Raw genomic sequence first — 25,731 nt, forward strand, 5'->3', positions numbered from 1 at the left:
TGGACAGTCAGGCTTGGGCACGCAGTATCGAAACTTGTTGGGCCTCACGGGATGGGGGTGAAGCCTGTCCTGTCCTCCCTGTCCCAATGAGACCCCAAGTCATCGCTCACGAACGGCCTCTCTGGCTCCTGATCAAGCTGCTTAATGGCCATGATCCCAGAGACTCAGAAACAAATCTCAAAACACAGCGGCTTTTGGCAGAAATGCGTCCAGACCCCGCAGTAGGTTACTGTTGCTGGGCCACCCCAGGGGGAAAGGGTGTTGCCCTCTGCCTGCTTCCCCCTGGCAGCTCGGTGGCCATCATCCTCCACAGGCCACAGGACAGCCAGGTTTGGGCCCGCAGCAATGAGACATTTTGGGCCTCACGGGATGGGGGTGGAGCCGGTCCTGTCCTCCCTGTTCCAACGAGACCCCAAGTCATCGCCCACGAACAGCCTCTCTGGCTCCTGATCAAGCTGCTTACCAGCCATGATCCCAGAGACTCAGGAGCAAATCTCGGAACCCAGCAGGTTTGGGCAGAAATCCCTCCAGATTTAAGTGTTAAAATATTGGAATTTCAAAATCGTGCGGCCACTACTGCAGGCACACAACATCATATGTTATTCATAACCAGCAATAGAAAACAAATTGTCTACTGTTGCCTTTTCAGCAGATCTGAGTGTTGGGGTAAAATCTCAATAATGGTGGGTCTGGTGTCAAAATATTGAATGAGATCAAAGTAGAGAGAGAGTAATGTGGAAATCATCTGCCCCACAGGTGGGGGGAGGGTGTGGGATGGGGGTATACTAGGGTTTTTGGTGGTGGAGAATGGGCACTGGTGAAGGTACGGGTGTTTCATTGTATGACTGAGACTTCAACCCGAAAGCTTTGTAGCTGCTCTCACGGTGACTCAATAAATAAAATTATAAAAAATGAAAAAAAATGGCAATACTCCCCAAAGTATTATACAGATTCAATGTGATCCCTATAAGGATACCCATGAAATTCTTCAAAGAAATAAATCAAGCACTCCTGAAATTCATATGGAACAACAAACGCCCACGAATAGCTAAAGCAATTCTTGGGAAAAAGACATAGGGAGGCATTACCCTCCCCAACCTCAAACTCTACTACAAAGTGGTAATAATTAAAACAGCATGGTACTGGAGCAAAGGCAGAGCTGCAGACCAATGAAACAGGGTGGAATATCCGTACACACAACCCCAAAAGCATGAATATCTAATCTTTGATAAGGGAGCAGGGAATGTGAAGTGGAGCAAGGAAAGCCTCTTCAACAATGGTGCTGGCATAACTGGACAATCACATGCAAAAAAAATGGGCTTAGACCTCGACCTAACACCATGCACAAAAGTCAGATCAAAATGGATTAAAGATCTCAACATCAGGCCAAAATCCATAAGGTACACTGAAGACAAGGTCGGCAAAACCCTCCACGATATTGAGGCTAATGGTATCTTCAAAGACGACACTCCACTGACCAAACAAGTGAAAGCAGAGATAAACAAATGGGAAATTAAGAAGCTTCTGCATCTCAAAAGATACAGTGAACAGAATACAAAGACAATCTACAGAATGGGAAAGGATATCCACCTGATATACCCATCTGACAAGGGGTTGATATCAAAGATATACAAAGCACTGGTTGAAGTCCACAAGAAGAAAACATCCAACCCAATCAAAAAACGGGGTGATGAAATGAACTGAAACTTTCTCAAAGAAGAAGTCCGAATGGCTAAAAGGCACATGAGAAAATGCTGTACATTACTAATCATCAGGGAGATGCAGATGAAAACAATGAGATATCATCTCACACCACAGAGACTGGCCCATATCCAAAAGAACAAAAGCAACCAGTGTTGGCATGGATATAGCGAGAAATGGACTCTCCTTCACTGTTGGTGGGAATGCCGACTGGTACACCCCTTTTGGAAAACAATATGGACAATTATCAAAAAATTAGAAATTGAGCTCCCATTTGACCCAGCAATACGACTTCTGGGAATATATCCCAGAGAGGCAAAAAAAGCATAGTTAAAGTCACATCTGCATGTGTTTGTTCATTGCAACACTGTTTACAATAGCCAGAATGTGGAAAAAACCCGAGTGCCTGAGAACAGATGACTGGTTAAAGAAACTTTGGTACATTTACACAATGGAGCACTATGCAGCTGTTTGAACAGATGAAGTCAAAATTTACATACAAGTGGTACTACATGGAAAGTATCATGCTAAGTGAAATGAGTCAGAAAGAGAGGGACAGACATAGAAAGATTGCATTCATCTGGGGAACATAAAGTAACAAAATAGGAGACTGACACCACGAATAGCCGAGTTAAGTACTAGGAGGTTAACTCAATGGCTTGAAGGCCAGCTGCACATGCTAGGGGGAAAGGCAACTCAGATAGAGAAGGGAGCACCAAGTAAAGGGTGTTGGGAAGATCCTCCCAGGATGGGAGATGCATGCTGAAAGTAGACTATAATGCGAACCTGACTGCCACTTTTGCAAACCACAGCACCCAAAAGGAGAAAGAGAGAACAAAAAGGAATTCCCTGCCACAGAGGCAGGGTGGGACTGGAGGGTTGGGGGGTGGGAGGGATACTGGGGTTAGTGGTGATGGAGAATGGGCACTGGTGGAGGGATGGGTACTCGATCATTGTATGACTGAAACCCAAGCACGAAGACTTGTAAGTCTACAACTGTACCTCATGGTGTTTTTACTAATAAAAATTTTTTTTAAAAATTGCATGAGAAAAAAAATAAAACTCATTGTAAATTGGTAAAAAAAAAAAAAGCTGGGAAATGATACATCTGCTATGCAACATGTAAATGAAGAATCTGATACAGAATTGAAGTGCTCCATTTAAAAATTTTTTACTCTGACACCATTTTTGGGTTTTTTGGCCACACCCACTGTGTTCAGGACTTATTTTTGGCTCTCAACTCAAGAATCACTCCTACAGGGTTCGAGGAACCGTATGAGGTGCCAGGGATAGAACTTGGGTCAGACAAGTACACAGCAAGCACCTTATCCATTGTACTATATCTAGGCCCCTCTGATACTGTTTTGAAAATTACAGCTCTTCACATAAGAGAAATGGGGAAAAAATCCCTTTTAAAAATAATAATAGGGGCTGGAGCAATAGCACAACAGGTAGGGCGTTTGCCTTGCACACAGCCGACCCAGGTTCAATTCCCAGCATCCCATATGATTCCCTGAGCACCGCCGGGGGTAACTCCTGAGTGCAGAACCAGGAGTAACCCCTGTGCATCACCAGGTGTGACCCAAAAAGCAAAAAAAAAAAAAAAAAAAAAAAGGTAAAAACAATAGTAACGTAGGAGCCAGAGAGAGAGTAGAATGGGTGCTTGCCTTGCTCACAGTTGAGTCGGGTTTGATTTGGTATTCCATATGGTCCCCCGAGTACTGCAGGATTGGTTCCTGAGTGCAGAGCCAGGAGTAACCCCTAAGCATTTCCCGGTGACCCCAAAATCAAAAACCAACATCAAAAAGCACTTAGGAATTTTATACAAAAACGGCAACCAAGGGGAGGGAGCAACAGCACAGCAGGTAGGGCGTTTGCCTTGCACACCACCAACCCAGGTTCGATTCCCAGCATCCCATATGGTCCCCCGAGCATCGCCAAGAGTAATTCCTGAGTGCATGAGCCAGGAGTAAACCCTGTGCATCGCCGGGTGTGACCCAAAATGCAAGAAAAAAAAATGAAAAAGAAAAGAAACTGCAACCAAATATCAAAGTCAAATTTGTAATCACACCTGTGTATGCGTATATACTAAGTTTCTACCTCATTTTTTCGACAGTGGGAATTTGAGCACACAATAAAACTTTCCTTACCTTAATTTTGGGTTATCAATGTATTTCTTAAACTGCTTGACATTATTCAAAGTTTGTTCGGCTAACTCTCGAGAGGGTTCCACAATGAGAGCTTTCGGTGCATTGGGAAGAAATTTCGTTTGTGCCACCTGTGCATTACCTTCAGGAAATAAGTGAATATTAGAACACATTCAACTCACATATATCAAAATATCTGTCCTTGCAAAATATGAGCAGATCAAAATTTTAAATTTCAGTATCGAAATTTTAAATTACTGCCAAAATAGTCAAAGGGAACAAAGATGAATGAAATGAAGTTGGGTCTCATTAAATCTACCTGCGATAATTGTGATGGGTTTGCATACTGTGTGACACACAGAGACCACGACACACAGAGACCACACGAACTTGTATGAATGAGTATAACACAAGTAAGCAGTTCAGTGGGAGAAGAATGTGACCTTGGGAATCAAACTGCTTGAGTCTAAAATGAGCCCAACCACTTCCTTGCTCTGTGACCTTGGGTAAATGACTTCAAGTCCCTGAGCCTCAAGTTCTTTGTAAAATGGGAAACCTTCAGGGGCTGCTATGAAGATGAAATGATCCATGCATGTAAAGTACGGGTTGCCATGTTGCTGGCACTGAGCATAAAACCTGTGAATACTGAGGAACACCATCGTGACTGGTCTTCCCCAAATGCCTAAGTTACTGAGAAGAGTATCTGAATGGGGTCTTGAAACTAACTCTTAACTGATGCGTGAAATAAAGAAGTGTGATCAAGGGGAGGACTGGGACTAGCTCATTATGAGAAGTTTTCACCAACACCCAGTTTTTTAAAATCCTTACCCTCCGAGGAGTAATACCTGTATGTTGAGATTTGACAACAAAACTATCAGATGCCTTGGAAAGACCAACGAAACCATCCTTTGGTGGGAACTTAAAGTCTTCTTCACCAAAATTAAACTTCAGTTCAGCATTCTAGTATAGAATAAAGGGGAAATTTTTTTAATACTTAACCTAACTGTAAACTAACCCAAGCAAAATCCTGCAGATCCAAGTGGCCTATGATCACAGCACAATTTTACTGAGACTAATTACCTTCAGAACACAGGCAGGAAAAAGGGCTTGGTTCTTCAAATGTGGAGGTATTTCAAAGGCCAGACCAAGGTCTTTTCCTTAAAAATACAAGAATGAGTAAGAGAGTAAGGAATCTGGAGTATCAGAAAAAGAACTTTCACAAGCTCAAACTTCTGAAATTGACCTGAAGTCACATTTTCCTCTGATAATAGCTAAGCTTACTGCTACACAAGATTAAGTTGTTTTTTTTTTTAACCTTTATTCATGCAATTGTCCTCTTCCCCCGTGTTTTTATCTTAGTTTGTTTTTGTAGGGGGGTTGTTTTGTGTTTGTTTCTGTTTTTTCTGTAGGAGGGCCTCCCAAGCAGTACTCAGGGGGCCCAGAGATCTCCTAGCAATACTCTCCCCCACTCTACATTTTTAATATTCCCTATCGACCAGAGCACTTCCACTGGACACTCCATAATGAAAAACAGACTAGAATAGCTCTCATACAAAAATCATACACCTCTCCTTCCATTTACTTTCTACTCTTTTTTTTTTTTTTTGGCTTTTTTGGGTCACACCCGGCGATGCTCAGGGGTTACTCCTGGTTCATGCACTCAGGAACTACTCCTGGCTGTGCTCAGGGGACCATATGGGATGGTGGGGATCGAACCAGGGTCGGGTCGCATGCAAGACAAACACCCTATCCGCTGTGCTATCACTTCAGCCCCAACCTTCTACTTTTCATCTCCATGTTTTGGAGTAAGACCCCCTGTATCTATCCAACTTCAACTGATTTCCAATCAGGCTCCCACCACTGATCCATTACTCCAACGAAACCTCTTGTGCTATGTTGCTTGGAGGCGGCCGACTCCAATTCAATCCCCAGCACTGCATATGGCCCCGAGCACCATTAGGAGTAATGGTCCTCCAAGTCCCACCAGGGGGGGATCCCTGAGCAGAGCCAGGAGTAAGCTGTGCCCCCTGTCCCAGGGGGGAAAAAAAATCACTAATATTGAGTACTTCACTCCTCTAATAAGATCCAAAGACAGCTTACCATTTTTGGAGAACTTGACATGCCCTTTATCAATATCTAGGTAACATCCAATGGTATCGTGCATAGTGAATTCCTAGAAAACCAGAAAGTCAAATGCTGTTAACAGAAAGGAAAACCTTAAAATCAAAATATGTACTAGCACTGGTGTGGGGAGGGGGGGTGATGGGAGGGAAACTGGGTACCCTGGTGCAAGGACATGTACACTGGTAGAGAGATGTGCGTTGGAATACTAATACTGTATGACTAAAATCTAATTATGGACAGCTTTGTAAAGATCTATCTCACAGCAATTCAGTAATAAAATCTTAAAAAAAAAAAAAGTACGTACTAGCACTTCAAAGAAATCCCTTGAAGTTCTACTATAGAAATGCTTCTTAACAAGCCGGGGGGGGGGGGGGGGGCTCAGAGGGCTGGAGCTCATGCTCTGCACGCAGGAGCCTAAGGTGTGGTCCCCACCACCCCCACGATCCCCAGATCACCACTGAGAGCAACTCCCCTGGCACCACACCAGGATTAAAAATCCTGGGCATTCTTTGGCAGGGTCTATCTCACAGTGATTCGATTAAAAACTTTATTAAAAAAATAAACTACATTTTTAGGGCTAGAGAGATAGCACAGCGGATAGGGCGTTTGCCTTGCACGCGGCCGACCCGGGTTCGATTCCCAGCATCCCATATGGTCCCCTGAGCACCGCCAGGAGTAACTCCTGAGTGCAGAGCCAGGAGTTACCCCTGTGCATCGCCAGGTGTGACTCAAAAACCAAAATAAATAAATAAATAAACTACATTTTTAAAAACGGGAAGCAGCTTAAAATTAAAGCAAACAAAAAACCCTGGGCACTGCCAGGTATGACGCTAAATCAACAAAAATATTAGAGTACATCAGACATTTTAGAATCAACATTGCTACGGATTTAGACTCGCCAAAACAACTATAATTTGGAGCCACCATGACCAAAATTAAGAAATGAGTATGTAATACGTATTAACACCAACCCAAATACCAAGAGACGGTGAAGAGATGCAAAGTAAACTTCGGAAGAAAATAGTGACTGTTTATCTCCTGTGTAACATTTGTTTACTTACATCCAAATTTGAATTGTACTCTATAGAAAATATTCAGAAAATTCACTTAACACTGAGAATCATTTTTAGATCCTTGGTCATGCATTAAGTGATCCCACAAATATGAAAGGAAAGTTACTAATGCTATGATTGAATTAACAATTATCAGGGCTCTGGAAGATAATACAGGGGTTACAGTGCTTGTCTTGCATACAGCGATCCTGGCTGAAATTCCCAGTATCACATATATTCCCCCAAACTCCACCGAAAGTGACTTCAGAGCGCAGCACCAGAATAAGCCCTGAGCACTGCTGAGTATGGCCCCAAAACAAAACAGTTAAAATTATACTTACCTCTCCATAATTATCGAACTGCTTATTATGGGACTTTTTCCCTGTTCCACCAAAACCAAATCCAAACTTGTCAGTACCTAGAGTTAAAGTATGCAATCAAAAAATTTTTTAAATGGAAAAGCCCTCAAAGGAGTTTATATTTTGGCATTAATGTTATGCAACTAAGCGATATTTTAGACATATCTGTGCATGGCAACTACATCTTGACATCATTTACACAACATACACACGTGTGGGTGTGTGTGTCGTATGCCAGAGATAAAGCATGTGTGTGTGTCCCTGTGTGTGTCTGATGTGTGCCAGGGATAAAGCCCAGGGTCTCATGCACTAACAACAAAAACTCTACCACTGAGCTCTACAGCCCAGGCCCTCCCAACTGCTCAACCTTATTCCTACTGATTTTTCCCTTTTATCTGGATTTTTTTGGTAAATTACTTCAAATCTCTTTTGAAACAAACTGAGAAATAACAACTACTATTTCCATGTCTGTAAAACATAAACTTTACATGTTTGGTTCACTTCCCATTATAATAAATGCTAACAGCCCACAAGTATAAAGCAACAGACTCCTTTTACTTCCGAACACTTACCAAGATCTAGGGAAGCCTGCATAGAAGACCACCCTACTCGGCATAACCCTTGATCATGACAGGAGACTTCATAGTAGTGTTTTCCTACAAGGGCAAAACATTTAAAGTTGAAATAAATCATGCAGGTAGGACTGACTTATCATATAGCCCCCTTCATGCGGTTTCTCAAGTGCAATCTGGATGTACCAAATGAAGAGCTGTAGATTGTTCCGCGACATAAAAAAATCTCTCCAGACCTTTGATTTAAAGCTCTTCAGAGAAAACTCATGTATCAACACATCACTTCAAAAGGTTACAGTTGTTTAAAAGTCATTGAATACCTTTTGTCAATCCTTTTGTAGCTCTACACCCATGCCATTCCTTTACTTCTCGGCTCTGACAACACAGACCATCTGAACCAATTGCTGAATTCGAGGAAAACAAACAAATAAAAAATGGGTCAGTGCAGCTTATACAAATTATGCACTCTGAAATAAGTTATCACTCAGTCTCACTGTTCTGCAGACTTACACTTGCTGATTCCTGAGGGACAACAGGGTCATCTCGTGAGTAAGTACCTTTACTCAACAGCTAGTAAGCCCTGGCTAAGATGAGGGACTAGTTTCTATAGTTCTATGCCTGTGCACTAGGACAAGATTTCATACCAATTCTAGAAAGGAATCCGCCCCGCCCCGCCCCGCCCCGCCCCTAGTCTCACTTGCATCACAGAAGCTACAGCCCCAGCATGAGAATGGCTAGACAACTACTCTCCAGAACCCTTTCTAGAAACGGACACTCAAGAATCCTTTGCAAGAAAAGATACTACAGTCACTCAGAAATGCCTGCTGCTCTGAACGTAGGCTTGAATTTGAGCCCGAGTGATACTAAACTACAAAACTACCTCCAGCATGATTCCCTGTCCATGAACCAATCCAGAAACCACGGGCAAAGTAGGAAAAAGGCATGACCAAGAAAGTCTGTAGGTCTTAGCTGTATTATTAACTGCGTTAAGTTGCTCCAAGATGAAATTTCTTTAACAGACATCAAGGTCAGTCACGTAGTATACTGGTGCTTGCTGGCTCTAAGCAAAGCACGTGACTTTGATCTACTTTTGGGAAGTAAATGTCACTTCTGTCCCAGGAGAAGAGGGGTTTCCAATAAAACTCAACCTCTCAACGTAAACCTTCAAAACAGTACCTTGCAACCATTTCCGTACTACCAGGCATTTTTTTTATCTTTACACGTTTATTAGTCATTTAGATTTGCTCTTATGTAGACTGTCTAGTTTACCTTTCGTCATTTTCCTTACCGTCTACTTTTTTCCTTACCAAAAGAGGTAATTTTACCTCCTACCTATTCAAGAATGCGTCCCAGTTAACACTGCACATGTTCTTCTAACTTATTTTTTGGCTACTGATTTTTTTCCTATTGATATCTTTTCTACACATATTTTCATACTATGTATTTCTAACTCTTATAATTTTTGAGTTTCCAATGTGGGTTATGAAAATTTCCCCACTCCTGAATTACTCACGAGTTCTCTATGCCTAAATTTACAATTGTATTTGTACGTAGTATGTCTTAAGCTTATATATATCTAAAATGCACACAAAATACACAATAATCAGAATGCTTCTGATTATGATATAATCAATTTTATCTTGCTCCAGATGAATAGTCAACATGCCAACACTTTTACTGAGTAAACTGCCTTTTCTGTTGAGATGGTTTTTTCTACATATTAACCTCGCATATATATTGGAATTTTCATTATAGCTCTATTAAATTCCATACTGTATATGCCGATGCCTATATACATATATACATAGAAATGTGTGGTGACATATTTTAACCTCCATCAAAGCTTTATTCTTTTTATAGCCTTAATATTTCAGCTATTAAACCAAGTTTCTGAATCACAAACAATTTGCTAAAATCCATCCACTTACCAAAAGCAGATCCTCTATCATATGGGTTCATCTGCCATTTGTTGAGCACTAAACAAATTAAAATGAAAACAAATCACCTACAAACACATGAAATTAAAAATACTTTATAAAGGAGGTGTAGTACAGCGGTTAAGCCACGTGTCTTGCATGTGGCTGTGCCCAGTTCAAATCCCCAGGATTTTATGCCAGGAGTGACTCCTAAGCACAGGACCAGGAATACGGCCTGAGCACCATTAGCTGTCGCCCCCCCCAAAACAAAAAAATAAGACAAAAACATTAGAGAAATTTTATTTTTAAACCAAAGGTCAAAATAAAATAGAAACATATCAAAGAAAAGCACTGGTCTAAAAGGGACAAAAGCTTTTTCCGTCAGCTACTTTGGCATATTATGTACTGAAAGAAAAAAATATTGATAAAATCTGGTGAACATGAATAAGATAAAGTTCAAGTAACTAAAGAACTTGATTTCAATCATTGCATAAATAAGTGACCTATATACCCGGATCTAACTAGTATCTTTGAACTATTTTTTTTGGGGGGGGGTGAGGGGGGGGGGGTCATACCTGGCGATGCACAGGGGTTACTCCTGGCTCTGTACTTAGGAATTACTCCTGGCAATGCTCAGGGGACCATATGGGATGCTGGGCCAGCCACGTTCAAGGCAAACACCCTACCCACTGCGCTATTGCTCCAGCCCCTCTTTGAACTATTATTAAAAGAAAAACGTGTCCTCAGTCTTAATTCAACATCACATTCAGAAGCTACACATTTTTCATCCTGTGATGCAACTGACATTTGTTTCTAGAGTATCTTTACTAAACTATGGATAATTAAAAAATCATTATTACTTAAGCCAACTGTAATCTTTCAAGCAAAATTTCACACGCAAAGCAAAAATCTTTTCTAGATTATTTCTGAGTATGATTTCTTTCATTTGCCAATACTTTGACAGAAAAGTAACATTCTCTTGAGACATCTCTTCCATTACTGGCTAAGAAGCACTTAAAAAGAAATCTTATGTATGTAAGTTACTTCTGATTAGTTCTACTCCTACTTTCCAGAATAATTCTTTTCCTTTCCAAATCCCTTCAGTGATTTAATAATTATTCTATGTTTTTTTTTAATCACTTCTTCATGTCTAAATATCTAGTTTTCTTGTTCCTCATAGGACATTATTTTTTTGAACAATTATCATTCTGGTTACCTCTCAAAATACTCTCTTTTATCATCATTTCACAAATGATGGTTTATAGTTCTCAAAAATTCTGAAACTATTTTGGGAGAATTATGCTTTGGACCACACCAACGCTCAGGGGCACTACTGATCCAACTCCACCCAACTGTGCTAACTTCCTGGTCATAAAAGTATTTTTGTCTGGGGCCAAACTCAGCAGTGCTCAGGGCTGGCTCCTGGCTTTGTGCACTGGGATCCCTCCTGGTCGTGCTCAGAGAACCATTATGTGGTACCGGGAATCAAACCCGGGTCTGCCATGTGCAAGACAAGCACCCTGCCCACTGTACAAACACTCGGGCCCCCTGAAACTATTTTTGAATAGGCCAATATCCTAAGTAGTTAATATTTAATCTCTCTCTCAGAGTTCATTTACAAAAGAGATTATTCTATGAACTTTTATCTTATTGTTACTCTCCAGCTACTAGAAGAAGCTGTCAGCTACTTAAGGTTGCAATTTTGTGACAATGCTTTCAGTGCTATCAGATAGAAAAAATAACTTAAAATGTGGATAAAACTGTTAAAATATAACAAATCCATAGATAACTCAAGAGAGAAAGTAATTCAGAAAACACTTAACAGAAACAGTGAAATTTAAAGATGAGGAAACTGAGTCAAGATTTTACAGAAGGAAAAGGATTAAAAACCCTAGAAGCAGGAGCACACTCTATGCTGACAGGACTTGACAGAAGAAACTGACTTTTAGGGCCAAAAAAGATAGTACAGGGGTAAGGTGCTTGCCTGCTATATGGTCAAGGCTGATTCAAGCCCCAGGACTGCATATGTGAATCCTGAGCACTGCAGTGTGGTCATTAAAAAAAAAAAGTAATTTTTAAATTTGTACTTTGTGTTTTAATTTTCTAAGCTCCCTCTTTCTTAAAGAAAAATGTGTGACACTACCCAGAGATTTTTATAAGAGAATTTTAATATTTGTAAAATCACTGGGCAAATTCATTTTCATTATTAGACATAAAATGTAACAAGAAATCATTAAAATAACTAAAGTTTTTAAAATCCCAGAGTCTTCTCAAAGAAAGAACCAGTAACATTTGGGATTAATCTTTTACTGTTTACTGTTGTTCTAAACACCATTTCTTACCAAATGCCAACTTCACTTCCCAGACAACGCACATACAAACCTAACATCTGTAAATGTCTGGCATTAGAATCACCAATTTAGGATTAGTAGTTAAAAAGAAAATAGTAACATAAAAAAATTACCTGAAGCACCAGTTTTAATTGTTGTTTTTCCTTTTTTGCCTTCCTGCTGGTCTTTCAGAGTTTCATAAACTATCTGGATGACTGGAATACTGAAAGCCTTTCAAAGAAGTGAGTTGTTGATGTCAGTAACAGTTTACTGAATTATGAAAATTATGCACAAACTGGGATTACAGACTTGCTGCTCTAATTTCATTTGCCCAGACTCAAAATAACACAAACAGAAGAGTCGATTGAGAGAGGGAAAATCAAAATTAACTGGCAACAAAAATGTTGCTCTCAGTTGTAAGCAGTCATTTTCTTATAGCTTTGGAACAAGCTGCTTTATGATTCTGTAGTAAGCATTACGGTTCAAAACATCTTTAAAAAACAACTCTTACAAAGCCAATTTAACTTACACCAGTTTTTCCACTTCCTGTTTCAGCAGCCTGGATGGGGGGGAAAAAAGTTCATGTTAGATTCTAAGTTGCCAATAAGAGAAGTCCAAAGCGAATGTGACACGTAGAAAACTCCAGCACTTGACCAGCAACCTCTATTTTCCCCGTGCCTGCTGACCACCAGGTTTCCTGTCAAGGCAGTCACTGCCCATCTGCTCCCTACCTTAAGAATCCGCTGTCTCACCCTTTCCCACACTGCTGCCATTCAAATCCAAATCCCCATTCTCTCCTAGAATATTACAAAAGTAGACTAACAGGATGTCATCTCTCAGGGCTGTATGCATCAAAAACATCTACCAAAATGGTCTCACCGTACTAACTCTCCCCAAGTAATGCAGTCCTGCTTAAAGACTTTCAAAGATCCCTACGCCAAAACCCAAACACTAACAGGGCACCGACAAAGACTTCAAATATGATGCCCTCGGAAGCCATGAATGAGCCGGCGGAGAGGGGGCAACTGCAGTCTCATGGGAAGGAGGATGGTACTGGCTCGTCCTTCACGCCCTACCAAGGTCACGAGTTGCTCCCCACGAGTGGCTCTCTGGCACAGCCATGGCTCCAAAGGCGAAAGGACTTAATCCAGAGCCCGGCAGCTTGCAGCAGAAAAGTGAATGGTCCATGCATTAAACTATGGCTCCAAGCCTCCCTGGGATGGAAAGGGTGTTGCTCCCTTCCGCCTCCCCTCCCCTCCCCAGCAACAAGGTGGTCACCGCCTCAGAGCTTATAGGAAAGCCAGGTATGAGCCAGCAGTGACAGGGCAACTGCAGTCTCATGGGAAGGGGGGCAGTACTGGCTCATCCTTCACGCCCTACCGAGGTCAGGAGTTGCCCCCCATGCGTGGCTCTACGGCACAGCCATAACACCAGATGCACAGAAACCAATCTTGTAATTATCTGGCTCTTTGCAGAAATCCAAAATCATTATATGATTCTCATAACCAGCTATAGAAAACAAAGTATTTCACAATGCCTTTTCAGCAATTCTGACTGTTGGGGGGGAAATTCTAAACAATAAAGGTGCATCTTTTGTCAAAATAATGAATGTAATCAGTGTAGAGAAAAGTAGAAATCATCTGCCTCATAGGCATTGGGAGGGGTGGGAGGGGGAGTCTATTGGGATTCTTGGTGGTAAAAAATGAGTACCAGTGAAGGGAAAGGTGTTTGATCATTGTATCAACGAGACTTAAACCTGAAAGCTTTGTAACTTTCCCCACAGTGATTCAATAAATAAATATAAGAGAAAAAAAAAACATTTATGATGCCCTCGGGGCTGGAGAGATAATACAGTGGGTAGGGCATCTGCCTTGCCCACAGCCAACCTGGGTTCAATACCAGGCATCCCATATGGTCACCGCCATAATTCCTGAATGCAGAGCCAGGGGTAGCCCCTGAGTGTCATTGGAGGTGACACCAAAACCAACAAAAATATGATGAGCCATATAATTCCTCTTAATTCCTTACACCCTTAACTCCACCCTTAACTCCAGGCACACACATTTTATGCTACAATCTAAGTGAAACAAGTACTTGGGGATTCTCTCCTGTCTTCACTTAGTTCTGATTGATACACCCCCTAACGGGAGAGCTCTCCCTTTCATCTTGCCTTGTCCAAAGTACTTTCCTCCCAGCAGAGGCCCTTTGGGTCCTACAAGCCAGAGAACTGGGAACCATCAGAACCCGAGAGACGTTGGCATCTCTTCTGCAACTGCCACTTTCTCACTGCAACGGACATTCATCCACGTCCACATCTTACTGTGTTCCTAGGTTCAAGCTTCCCATGGTCAAAGACTGCCCCGTCCACCTTCGCATGCCCCACCACTACCTAACACAGTGAACACAGAATGTGCACCACGAATGTTCATGATAAACTTGGTGAAAGTACCCCTTATAAACCTACAGAGCATTTAGAAGTGGGTAACAACTATCCCCTGATTGGCGTGTCCCCAGCTCCCAATCACATCACCAAGTTCAAACATACCATAAGGACATCTCCTCCTCCTAGGATCAATGGGATCGATTCAGCCTGGATATCAGTTGGGAGACTAGAAGAATTTTGAAGAAGTATAGTTAGTTGTTGCTGGGTTTTTTTTAAATCACCCATTCTAATTTAGTCATGTTAAACTGTAAACCTAAAAGGGAATACTATTTAGTAAATATTACACAAGTATTTTCAGCCATCTGTATCTCAAAGTCTTAGAAAGGAAACTTCTCAGGGATGGGGTTGGAGACCCAGTGCCTTGGATGAGTAAAGCCCCGGGTTCAATCTCCAGTACTGCATGTCCCCACCCACGCCTGTCACCAGCAGGAAGACCCCTGGAGGTCCCCAAGCACCACTAGGTATGGCCGCCAAATCTATTTTGTAAGAAGGAGGAGGGAAAGGGAGATAGTTCAAAGGGCTGAAGAGCACAGGCTGTCTGCAGGGGGTCTGGTTTGATCCCTTGAACTTACACCATATCCCAAGCACCAACAGGAACAGGCACGTTTCCACCACCACCCCACCCGGCCCCCACCCCTCCCCCAAAGCAAACTTTGTATAATGTAGAAACTCACTAGAAAACTGAATTTCACGTGCCCAACTAACCCCCCCCCCAAAAAAAAAAGCTGTTTAAATTATGGCCACAGGTCCATTTAATCTTCATGTACTTACAGCCAATCCATCTCTTCCACAGCTTGTGCAATCTCAGGCATAACACCCATCTCTAAAAATAAAAATCAAAGACTTAAATCATACTGCTCTTAAAACGACTGCTCACAGAACAGGGGCAAGACTTTCAAGCGCACTCCAGTTTACAGACTTGCTTAGTAACAACTTTGGAACCACTTTAGAACAACTGACTTTTAAAGAAAGGTTTTTAGTTCAAATCTAAGCACTCATTTACTAGAAACGCGTTCATGGGCAAGCTATGAACCTGTTATCTCCCAGTTAGTGTGACTTTGCAGGAAGAGCAGAGGATTAAAAACGATATGTTATATACATGTGGCACAGTTTTACTTCAAAAACTACTGGAAGAGGGGCTGGAGCAATAGCACAGAGGGTAGGGCGTTTGCCTTGCACGCGGCCAACCCAGGTTCAATTCCCAGCATCCCATATGGTCCCCCAAGCACCGCCAGGACTAATTCCTGAGTGCAGAGCCAGGAGTTACCCCTTTGCATCACTGGGTGTAACCGGAAAAGAAAAAAAAAAAAGAAACTATTGGAAGAATCTGCCAGAGTTTACTTATAATATGGCTGTCATGTCTTGGCTATTCGAGAATGATGTGAATACCCTCAGCTATGTAAAAAAAAAAAAATGAACAGCGAAGTGGAAACAGCCCACATTTATTGGCAGCCATAAGCAAAATTCCAGTTAAATGAAAAGAAAGAGTCAATGGTCAAACCATCGACAACTGGGAATGTCAGCCATAGAAATAATCTACTCTTCTACGTCACAGTTCTACTTCAAAGTCAGTTCTCAATAGATTTGGATTCTTTCTGAGTAGGCATTGTCCTTTTATCATTTCTCAAAGTGCAATGTAAAGGATAATTACATGTGGAATAACTAGTTGGTCAACAAAACCTCTTTTCCAAAGAAGTGATTTTCACTTTGTTTGCATTTGTTAAAAATGCAGATTCATTATCCTCAACATATACATATTCATATTCAAAAAACAACAGCTCTTCAAGTATTTCTAATGGCCAGGTACAGTCAGTTTTGCCTTCCTGAAATTGTTTTGAAAGGACAGGTATCGAATGGAAAAATGTCCATTGTAAAGGTACCTTTTCCTTCCCACTGAGTGGCAGGAATCATAGGACACAGTACTTAGGCTTCATAGTGAACTGGTTAATATCAGCACTGACCAGATGGGCATGTACAAAAACCTTTTTTCTCCAGAAAGAAGTCATCCACCTCTAAATACCCCCCTGTAAAAACTCACAAATCAAAAAGTTCAAGATCATAAACTTAAATATAAGCAACACTCTAAGAAACTCCCATTTTGAATCTAGCTGTAGTCCCTTTCCCAAATTGCAAAGGAGTGTTATAGAAGGAGCGATGATCTTTCCCCACAACTTTTTTTTTCATTCTAATCATTTTCTGTTTGCATGAAAAGCATAAGATTTTTTTACCACTTCGGGAATAAAAGGAATAAATGCACTTTAATTGAACGCTTCTTTCCCCCACAAAGTCCCAGACTGTCCTCCTCCGGTACTTAGCCTTCCTGAAATGTACAAGAAAAACTCTCCAGGAAGTGAAACTAGCCAACCACAGCCCTTCTGGAAGCTGCTCTCCACTCCATCCAGCGGGCTAGGGAAGCACCCACAGCAACCCACCCTGGAGATGGGCGTTCCAAGCATCGGAAATCCTTTCTCTCCAGGGAAGGATCTGGAAATTCCTAACGTTCACTCCAGGAGGGGAAAATTAAATATATATAAATGAAAGCCCAGCAGTGCCTATATAACAGGGTGAAGCGACCAGCCTCCAACAACCAGCACGCCTCTCCCCATGCCCACCTATCGCTGGAAGGTGCCCCTGGGGAGTTTTATTCCAGCTCTCGAGCTGGGGGTGGTCAAGAAGGGGAAAGGAAAAAAAAAAAAAGTCCAGCTACGAACCCTCCTCTCCCCTTTAGCCTCCGATATTTAATGTGCATAGTGACAATGTTGTTGAACAGCCAATAAAGCCAAGGTGCATGCCTCGGCCTTTTATTTTTGGAAGGATTAAGGAAAAAAATTAAAAAGCAAGCAAGCAAGAAAAAGGAAAAAGAAACCCGACTAGGGCCGCACGGTGCTTCCCAGCTGCCCCGAGTCCCTACGAGGCGTGGACGGAAGAGGAGGTCCCCCAGCCCCGCGGCCACGTCCCGGCGGCAGCCGGCCTGTCTCTGGACACCAGCTGTCCACGAACCCAGCACGGGTCCCGGAGCGGCCGGTCACCCCGTCCCGCAGCGCGGCCACGGCGCCGGGTGGACACGAGGACAGACCTCGAGCCGCGGGGCCTGCAAACGGGCGGCGAGTGCAAGGAGCGCCTGCAAGCCCGAGCTGGCCGGCCGGGCCGCGGGCGGCTGCAAAGGACCCTCCCTCCCACTTCCCGCGGCTCCCAGCTTCCCCCGGCCGGCCGGCCGGCGCCCAGCGGCGGACAGCAGCCATCGGAGCCGCACCCGGCGCGCCCGCCCCGGCCCGGCCCGGCCCCGCGCCCGGAACACGCACCCGAGAAGGCCGCCATCTTGGCCCGTCCGCAGGCTCCCGCGCTCCCCGCCCGCTGCCTCCGTACGTCACGCCGCGCTCCGGGCGTGCGCGCTTCCGGCCCGGCACACCCGCAGTTCGGAGTCGGGGCGGGGCGGGGGCCGGGCAGAAGAGTTCCGGCCACAGACCGACACGGAGAGTGTCCCAGTCCTTTTTCCCACCACCACCACCACCACCACCACCACCACCACCACCACCACCACCTCCGAGGCTCTTCCCGCAGAGAAGGAAGCAGATTCTTTTTTTTTTTCTTTTTAACTTTTTAATTGAAACGCGAAGACCCTTACAAAGCTGTTTATGATTGGGTTTCAGTCCTACAGTATATTCCAACAGCCATCCCTCCACCCGTGTACATTTCCTAGCACCGAAGTCCCCAGGTGCTCTCTAATCTCGGTGAGATACAGTTACAAAGTTACAAAGTTGTTCTTGTTCCTTCACTCATACAATCTTCCGGCAGGCACCTTATGGGTCCACCAGGGTACATTTCCCAGCACCAATGTCCCCAGTTTCCCTCCTGCCACCCTCCCACCTGCCCCCACCCCGCACCACTTTTCTGTCTCTGTCTCTCTGTCCGTCTCTGTCTCTTTATCTCTCTCTCTCTCTCTCTCTCTCTCTCTCTCTCTCTCTCTCTCTCTCTCTTTCCTTTCAGGCACTGTGGTTTGCAATACTGATACTGAAAGGTTATCAAGACTATCCCTTCAGCTACTTTTAACACTCAGTTCTTATCCAGCATGATCATTTCCAACTATTATTGTCTTACTGATCTCTACTCTAGCTTAATCTACCTTCGGCACCACACACACATATGTGGTTAGTTCCAGTCACCGACCAGTCCTTCTAGCCCCTGTTTACCCTGGCCATGGATATTCATCTTCTACTATACATTACTTTTATATCTCACAAATGAATGCAGTCATTCTGTATCTGTCCCTCTCCTTTTGATTCATTTCACAAAGCATGATACTCTCCATGCCCACCCATTTATAAGTAAATTTTATGACCGTTTTTCCTAACAGCTGCATAGTATTCCATTGTGTAGATGTGCCATAGTTTCTTTGTCCACTCATCTGTTCTTAGGCACTCAGGTAAGAAAAAGATTCTTTCAAGGCCCATGGGACCAGGAAATCTGCCCTCCTACTTCAGCACCCTGGCATCCCCTCCCCCACAAAGTTCTCAAAGATTCTAACAGGTTGGGGAGTGACCCCTGTGAGGAAGCACTGAGTTCCTGACATGAGAACTAGGAAGCTTCTGGCACCCTCAAGAGCCACGTTTACTTGATATTTTATTTGACTAGTGGACAATGTAGGTTTTTCCCAATATCCCTCCCTTCTCTTGCTTCTTGCTTGTATCACTGTATCACTGTCATCCTGTTGTTCATCAATTTACTCGAGGGAGTGCCAGTAATGTCTCCATTCATCCCAGTCCTGAGATTTTTTTTTTTATGTAGGAGTACTGCTATTTATTCAGCCACTGATTAGCTGATTGAATTGGGCATGAACTCCACCTTACTCTTTTTTTTTTCATTTTTTATAATTTTATTTATTGAATCACCGTGAGAGCAGTTACAAAGCTTTCGGGTCTAAGTCTCGGTCATACAATGAAACACCCGTACCTTCACCAGTGCCCATTCTCCACCCACAACAACCCCAGTATACTCCCATCCCACACCCTTCCCCTACCTGTGGGGCAGATAATTTCCACATTACTCTCTCTCTACTTTGATCTCATTCAATATTTTGACACCAGACCCACCATTATGATTTGAGGTTTTACCTCAACACTCAGATCTGCTGAAAAGGCAACAGTAGACAATTTGTTTTCTATTCTTGGTTATGAATAACATACGATGTTCCGTGGCTGCAGTAGTGGCCGCACGATTTTGAAATTCCAAAATTTTAACACTTAAATCTGGAGGGATTTCTGCCAAAACCTGCTGGGTTCCAAGATCTGCTCCTGAGTCTCTGGGATCATGGCTGGTAAGCAGCTTGATCAGGAGCCAGAGAGGCCGTTCGTGGGCAATGACTTGGGGTCTCATTGGGACAGGGAGACAGGACCGGCTCCACCCCCATCCCGTGAGGCCCAACAAGTTTCGTCACTGCGGGCCCAAGCCTGATTGTCCAATGGCCTCTGGAGGATGATGGTCACAGAGCCGCCAAGGGGGAGCAGGCAGAGTGACAACATCCTTTCTCCCCTGGGGTGGCCCAGCACCAGTAACCTTGTGCAGGGACCAGACGCATTTCTGCCAAAAGCCGCTGGGTTTTAAGATTTGTTTCTGAGTCTCTGGGATCATGGCCATTGAGCAGCTTAAGAGAGGCCATTCATGGGCAATGACTTGGGGTCTCATTGGGGTGGGGAGGACAGGACCGGTTCCACCCCCATCCCATGAGGCCCTGCGTGTCTCGTCACTGCAGGCCCAAACCTGGCTGTCCAGTGGCCTCTGGAGGATGGCGGCCACTGGAAGAACAGGCCAAGACATGAAACCTATTCCCACCTGGGGTGGCCCAGCACTGGTAACCTACTGCAGGGATCGGACACATTTCTGCCAAAAGCCGCTGGGTTTCAAGATTTGTTTCTGAGTCTCTGGGATCATGGCCATTAAGCAGTTCAATCAAGAACCAGAGAGGCCATGCCTCCAATTATATAGCTGAGCCAGAGGTGGTTTGTGGGTGTGTTTCCCACATACCTAACTTTTGGCCGTTTACTTTATTGGTAAACTTTTCCCCAAGTTTTTGGGGTCTGGCCAAAAGCACAGCAGCAATTTTGGAGTATCTGGAAGTCTGAAGACGCCATTAGGCTGCTGATGCACTCGCCTCACAGGTGCAGATGGACCTGCTGATGGCACCATAGTCCCAGTCCTGAGATTTTAGCAACCTCTACTTACTCATCTTTCCCAATGCTGCTGTATTGGAAGCTCTTTCAGAGTCAGGGAAATGAGACCATTATTGTTACTGTTTTTGGCATATCGAATAAGCCACGAGTAGCTTGCCAGGCTCTGCCATGCGGGCGGGACACTCTCGGTAGCTTGCTGGACTCTCTGATATATATATATATGCATATATATATTTTCTCTATTATTTGTTGCCTACTGTCTGAACCCCATCAAATATGGTGTGATAATTATGGGAAATGGGTAAGGGAGCGTCTTATGATGTGTCCAGGAATATGTTCCCTCATTTGTGAGGCTCAGCCCAAGCATGTGGAAAGCGGTCTGGAGCGTGATGGTGGTTGGGTAGTGGAGGTTGGCTGCCAGGGCTGGGTCCCTTGGGGGCAGGGTGGGCTTTCACCTGACCCCCTCTGGGGCGCCCTGAGTGAAAACAGCCTGGCGCGGAGTCTGGTGGCATGGTTATGGGAGCCTCATTTTTTGCTCCCTTCCGGGTAATTTCATTTATTTGTCTTCCAGGCAGCTTTGACTACTTTCTCTTCAGAGAGGTATGAAAAGCGAGTTTGTTAACATTCCCACCACCCCACTCCACCCCAACATCCTGATCAGGAAGAGTCAGGTCCTTTGGTTATTGTAGAAGACACTCAGATGATTCGGGAGAGAGGTAACCAACTCATCTAAAGCCACCAAGTTATTGAATGGCAGTATGGGGATCTGAGTCCCATCCAACTTAGATAGGTCCTGCTGTTACTTCTGTAACCCTCCACTGAAGACTTGGATAAAAGCAAATTCCTCCAGCAAATAGGGATAGAAGCACAACTTCCAGAGCCACATGTCGTCTCTGGGGTTGCATTCTAGTTCTGACACTGGCTCCCTGCCTTGCCTCCCACAAATATCAGCATCAATTTACAATATTAGCAATACCTATCTTACAGGATTGCTATCTGAATTAGTCAAGCAGTGACTAAACAGTGCCAAGCATATGATCACAATGTTTATATCACTGTATCACTGTATCACTGTCGTCTCTTTGTTTATTGATTTCCTCGGGCAGGCACCAGTAATAGCTCCATTTGTCCTAGCCCTCAGATTTTAGCAAGTGCCACATTGGAGTCTTTTTTTTGTTTGTTTTTTTTTTATTAAAAAATGTTTAATAGTGAGACATCATGAGGTACAGTTGCAGACTGACACATTTTTGTGCTTGGGTTTCAGTTATACAATGATCAAATACCCATCCCTCCACCGGTACCCATTTCCCACCACCGGTACCCATTTCCCACCACCACGAATCCCAGTATCCCTCCCACTCCCCATCCCCCCCATCCCACCCTGCCTCTGTGGCAGGGCATTCCCTTTTGTTCTCTCTCTCTTATTGGGTGTTGTGGTTTGCAAAAGAGGCAGTGGGTGACAATCATGTTTAGACACTGGAGTCTTTTTCAGGGTGAGTGGAATGAGACCCACCATTCTTACTGGGTTTTGGCATATCGAATATGCCACGGGGAGCTTGCCAGACTCTGCCGTGCAGGCAGGATACTCTCGGTAGCCTGCCGGGTTCTCTGAGAGCGAGAACTAGACAATATTCCTGTGCCCTTAGTTAACTTCCACCAAGAGAGGATTGAGACTTCTAGGCAAGAGGAAAGATTTGCACCAAAGACAGGTTGGAGGTACTTTGGCATTCCTCCGTGGAGAAAGCATCTTCACAGGACAAATTGGAGAAATGTTAGTCTCTGGTGTTTGGTCAGGCCAGCTGTGAGCAACTCTGTCTATAAAACCCTGAGGCAAGAGTGGAGGCAGGAGGCAGAAGGCTGTGGAGAGAGGGCACTGTGTTTCCCACAGCTGCGGGGGGAAATGTGGATTCTGCCTCCCTCCCTGCACCGCCCAAGCTACTGCACCTGTGGAGAGAGTGCGTGAAGCTATCAAAGAGAACACATTAAATGATGCCCCAGACAGACCTTCCTCGCCACTATAAGCTGTTATATTAACAGGCTAAATCAGAGGCGAGGTAGCACCTGCATTTGGAAGAAAATAGAAGACGTGTCTTCGAGAAATATATCTTCACATATTCCCATGTATCCACAGAAAGTATCCCCTGAACAAAAGGATCAACCTTGAGCATGTCTGAGCTTAAAAGCCCCAGAATCAGACCGGCAGGCAGGAAACAGATCAAGGTGGACTCCCCACATGATCTTAAACCTGAGCTCAGAAATAATAAATGAGAGGGTTGCTGGGTCCAGAGACACCTTCCACCTCATTGCTAAGTTGGGGAGGTAAAAAGAAATTGTTGTTGTTGTTGTTGTCGTTGTTGTTGAAGTTCTGATTTTTGATATTTACACTGGACTGAAGAGTTTAATTATAGAAGCGGCGCTAAAACTGAAATTGAATCAATCAAAATGAGACTGCCTTCCTCCGGACAGAAGATGTCAAAGATATTGGGAAAAGAACACTCATAAAAAGCGCTTCCAGGTAACAGTTGCTGCTTTTGCCTTACCGATTTCGGTATAGGATTTTAAAATATACATGTGTCATTGTGTGTTCAGACCCTTTAATGTGAATTTGGATGTAATATGGTTCATCTTCATTGGCAGGCAGGTCAAGAGCAGACAGAGAAATAGCAGACAACCTCTTAACAGAGCTAGAAACTGGATATTGGTGCCCCAGCCCAGCATCCCACTGGTTTATGCTCTCCAGAACAAGCTGACTAAATGGGGGCCAGAATGCTGAAATCCTTGCCCCCCTTCCCTGAAATCCTGCAAGAAATAAATATGTAGAACAGGCACCACTAGATGGCGCCAAACCGAAGCTGAAATAGGAAAAAAATGGGAAGCTGGACCAGGACTTGAAATTCCCAGCTGGGACTCCCATCCGGCTTGCTCCATGTATTTCTTTAACTTCATAATAGCGCCACTTTTTATGTAATTGGGTAATTGGATATTTTGGATCCCAGTTAGACTAGTCACGTCATGGTGGAATTCTGACGCTTCTTCCGTTTACCTAGAGAGATCGGGCTCTACATTGTCAAGGAAGCTACACTCTGGGCCAGTAATGTTCAGCTACCAGGCTGCACAGCAGACCTAGTTCGGGTTTGTATAGCGGTTGAAAAACTACTGTTCTACCATCTCGGTTATAACTGCTTGTCTGGGAGTGATATGTAGGACAGGGCTGCTCCACAAGTGTCAAAGCTGAAGATCACTGCTGTAAGCCATTGCAAAATATGGTTTTGCAACTGCTGAGATAAGTCCTTCAGATACCACGTGTAGCGAGCACAAACCCTACTAAGGGCTCTGGAGACTTATCCCTCAAAAGTCTTATACATTCCTTTCCCTCTTGGCTTTCCCTATGATACAGTTTAGTGTTTAGACTATATAGTTTAGACCACTCTCCACACGCTCGGAGGAGCCTCACACGTGAAGGAATCGGCTGAGGAACCCAGGTGTATGGGATTCAGGGCTGCGATTTCCAAGCCTGCTCGGACTGGGTCTGGGCCTCCTCCACCCAGATCCCCCATCTTCCAGTAGCTAGGTGTTACACCCACCAACTGCCCCTGACACCATGTAATCCCATCAATGGCCAAGATCCAGAGACTATAAAACCAAGCTCCCGAAAGCGCACTTATTGTCTAGTTAATAAACCTCTTAATGTCAAGTTCTCGTTCTCAGAGAACCCGGTAGGCTGCCGAGAGTATCCTACCTGCACGGAAGAGTCTGGCAAGCTCCCCGTGGCGTATTTGATATGCCAAAACCCAGTAACAATGATGGGTCTCATTCCCCTGACCCTGAAAGAGCCTCGAATGTGGCACTTTCTAAAATCTCAGGGCTAGGACGAATGGAGATGTTACTGGTACCTGCTTGAGGAAATTGGTGAACAACGGGATGATAGAGATACAGTGATACAGTGATAGTTTAGTGTTGGATATTAATAATGTGAAGTGTTTTTGGAATTCTTCAGTGAATTAGCCCCTTTTCCTCCTCCCAGAGAAGCTTGTCATGCTCTTGCTAGCATCCCTAATTTAGTTCAAGTTTATCTTTAACCTTTCCTTTGTGTTTTATCTCTAATTGTCACTTTTCCCCCAAGTCAGTCCTAATTACTTATAAGCCAAAATTTTCTAGTAATTCTGAACTTTGTATTTGTACTGCTTTGTATTTGAAGTGCTGTGTATTTGTACTTGGTTTTCTATTTCCCCTATAGTCTTTTTATATTTTATTATAGAGCAATGTTCTTAGGTTAAACACAGAAAGATCATTAATGCTATGCTCCTAATATTTGGGAGTTGGTTGACTCTGAAATATATCTTCTCCTGGGCATAATTACTTGACTCAGACTTCAGTTGCTGTAGTTCCTAACACCCCAAAAAGGGAAGTCCCACCATGGGACTGGGATGGACCTGGAGCGAGTAGCAAAGCTACTCTGGCATCGAAATGGAACATTCTAGAAAGCATAAATGCATGATCTTGATGCAAGCTGTTATGACTTAAGAGATAGGACTCCCATGGGGAAGGACAAGCTGAACTGGCCTGAGGACTTAGTCTGGGATTTACAGTAAAAGCCTTGCTTGCTCTCAGAACTAAATGTTAAAAAGCCCGCTTGCTCTCAGAGCCCAGAGAACTAATTTTGGGATTCTTGTCTCTTACTGTGTTTATCCAAGCAACTGCAAGTGTTGATAACTTATATAACTACAGGGAAAGATAAAAGCAATGTAGATGTCCCTGGGAGACAGAGGGTTGCCTTGAGTTAATCTCCCCAAGAGAATTTCCTCTGCCAAATGTTCATCTCGATAAATGATCAATCACACCTATGTCCTTACCTCAAGCCCCCTCAGATGTTCTATAAGTGTGCTAGCAGCTCTGCATTAAACAGGCCATTTTTACCAT

At 43.8% G+C, this 25,731-nt stretch overlaps 1 protein-coding gene across 1 annotated transcript in view; it reads right to left on the reverse strand.

Annotated features, from left to right (window-relative positions):
* The window catches only part of DDX1 (DEAD-box helicase 1), a 39,395-nt gene extending 21,357 nt beyond the window's left edge, over positions 1-18,038 (reverse strand). Inside the window, exons 1-13 of the mRNA XM_056122970.1 lie at positions 17,947-18,038; positions 15,416-15,467; positions 14,747-14,810; positions 12,731-12,760; positions 12,336-12,432; positions 9,884-9,931; positions 8,276-8,359; positions 7,956-8,039; positions 7,366-7,442; positions 5,949-6,021; positions 4,929-5,005; positions 4,694-4,808; positions 3,852-3,990 (exon numbers count right to left, since the gene is read on the reverse strand). Coding sequence (XP_055978945.1) covers positions 3,852-3,990; positions 4,694-4,808; positions 4,929-5,005; positions 5,949-6,021; positions 7,366-7,442; positions 7,956-8,039; positions 8,276-8,359; positions 9,884-9,931; positions 12,336-12,432; positions 12,731-12,760; positions 14,747-14,810; positions 15,416-15,467; positions 17,947-17,962 — 956 coding nt within the window. The 5' untranslated portion in view covers positions 17,963-18,038. The remainder of the gene's footprint in view (positions 1-3,851; positions 3,991-4,693; positions 4,809-4,928; positions 5,006-5,948; positions 6,022-7,365; positions 7,443-7,955; positions 8,040-8,275; positions 8,360-9,883; positions 9,932-12,335; positions 12,433-12,730; positions 12,761-14,746; positions 14,811-15,415; positions 15,468-17,946) is intronic.
* Between the last annotated feature and the right edge of the window lie 7,693 nt (positions 18,039-25,731).

This window comes from Sorex fumeus, unplaced genomic scaffold (genome assembly GCF_029834395.1).
Source record: "Sorex fumeus unplaced genomic scaffold, SorFum_2.1 ptg000006l, whole genome shotgun sequence".
Lineage (NCBI taxonomy): Eukaryota > Metazoa > Chordata > Mammalia > Eulipotyphla > Soricidae > Sorex > Sorex fumeus.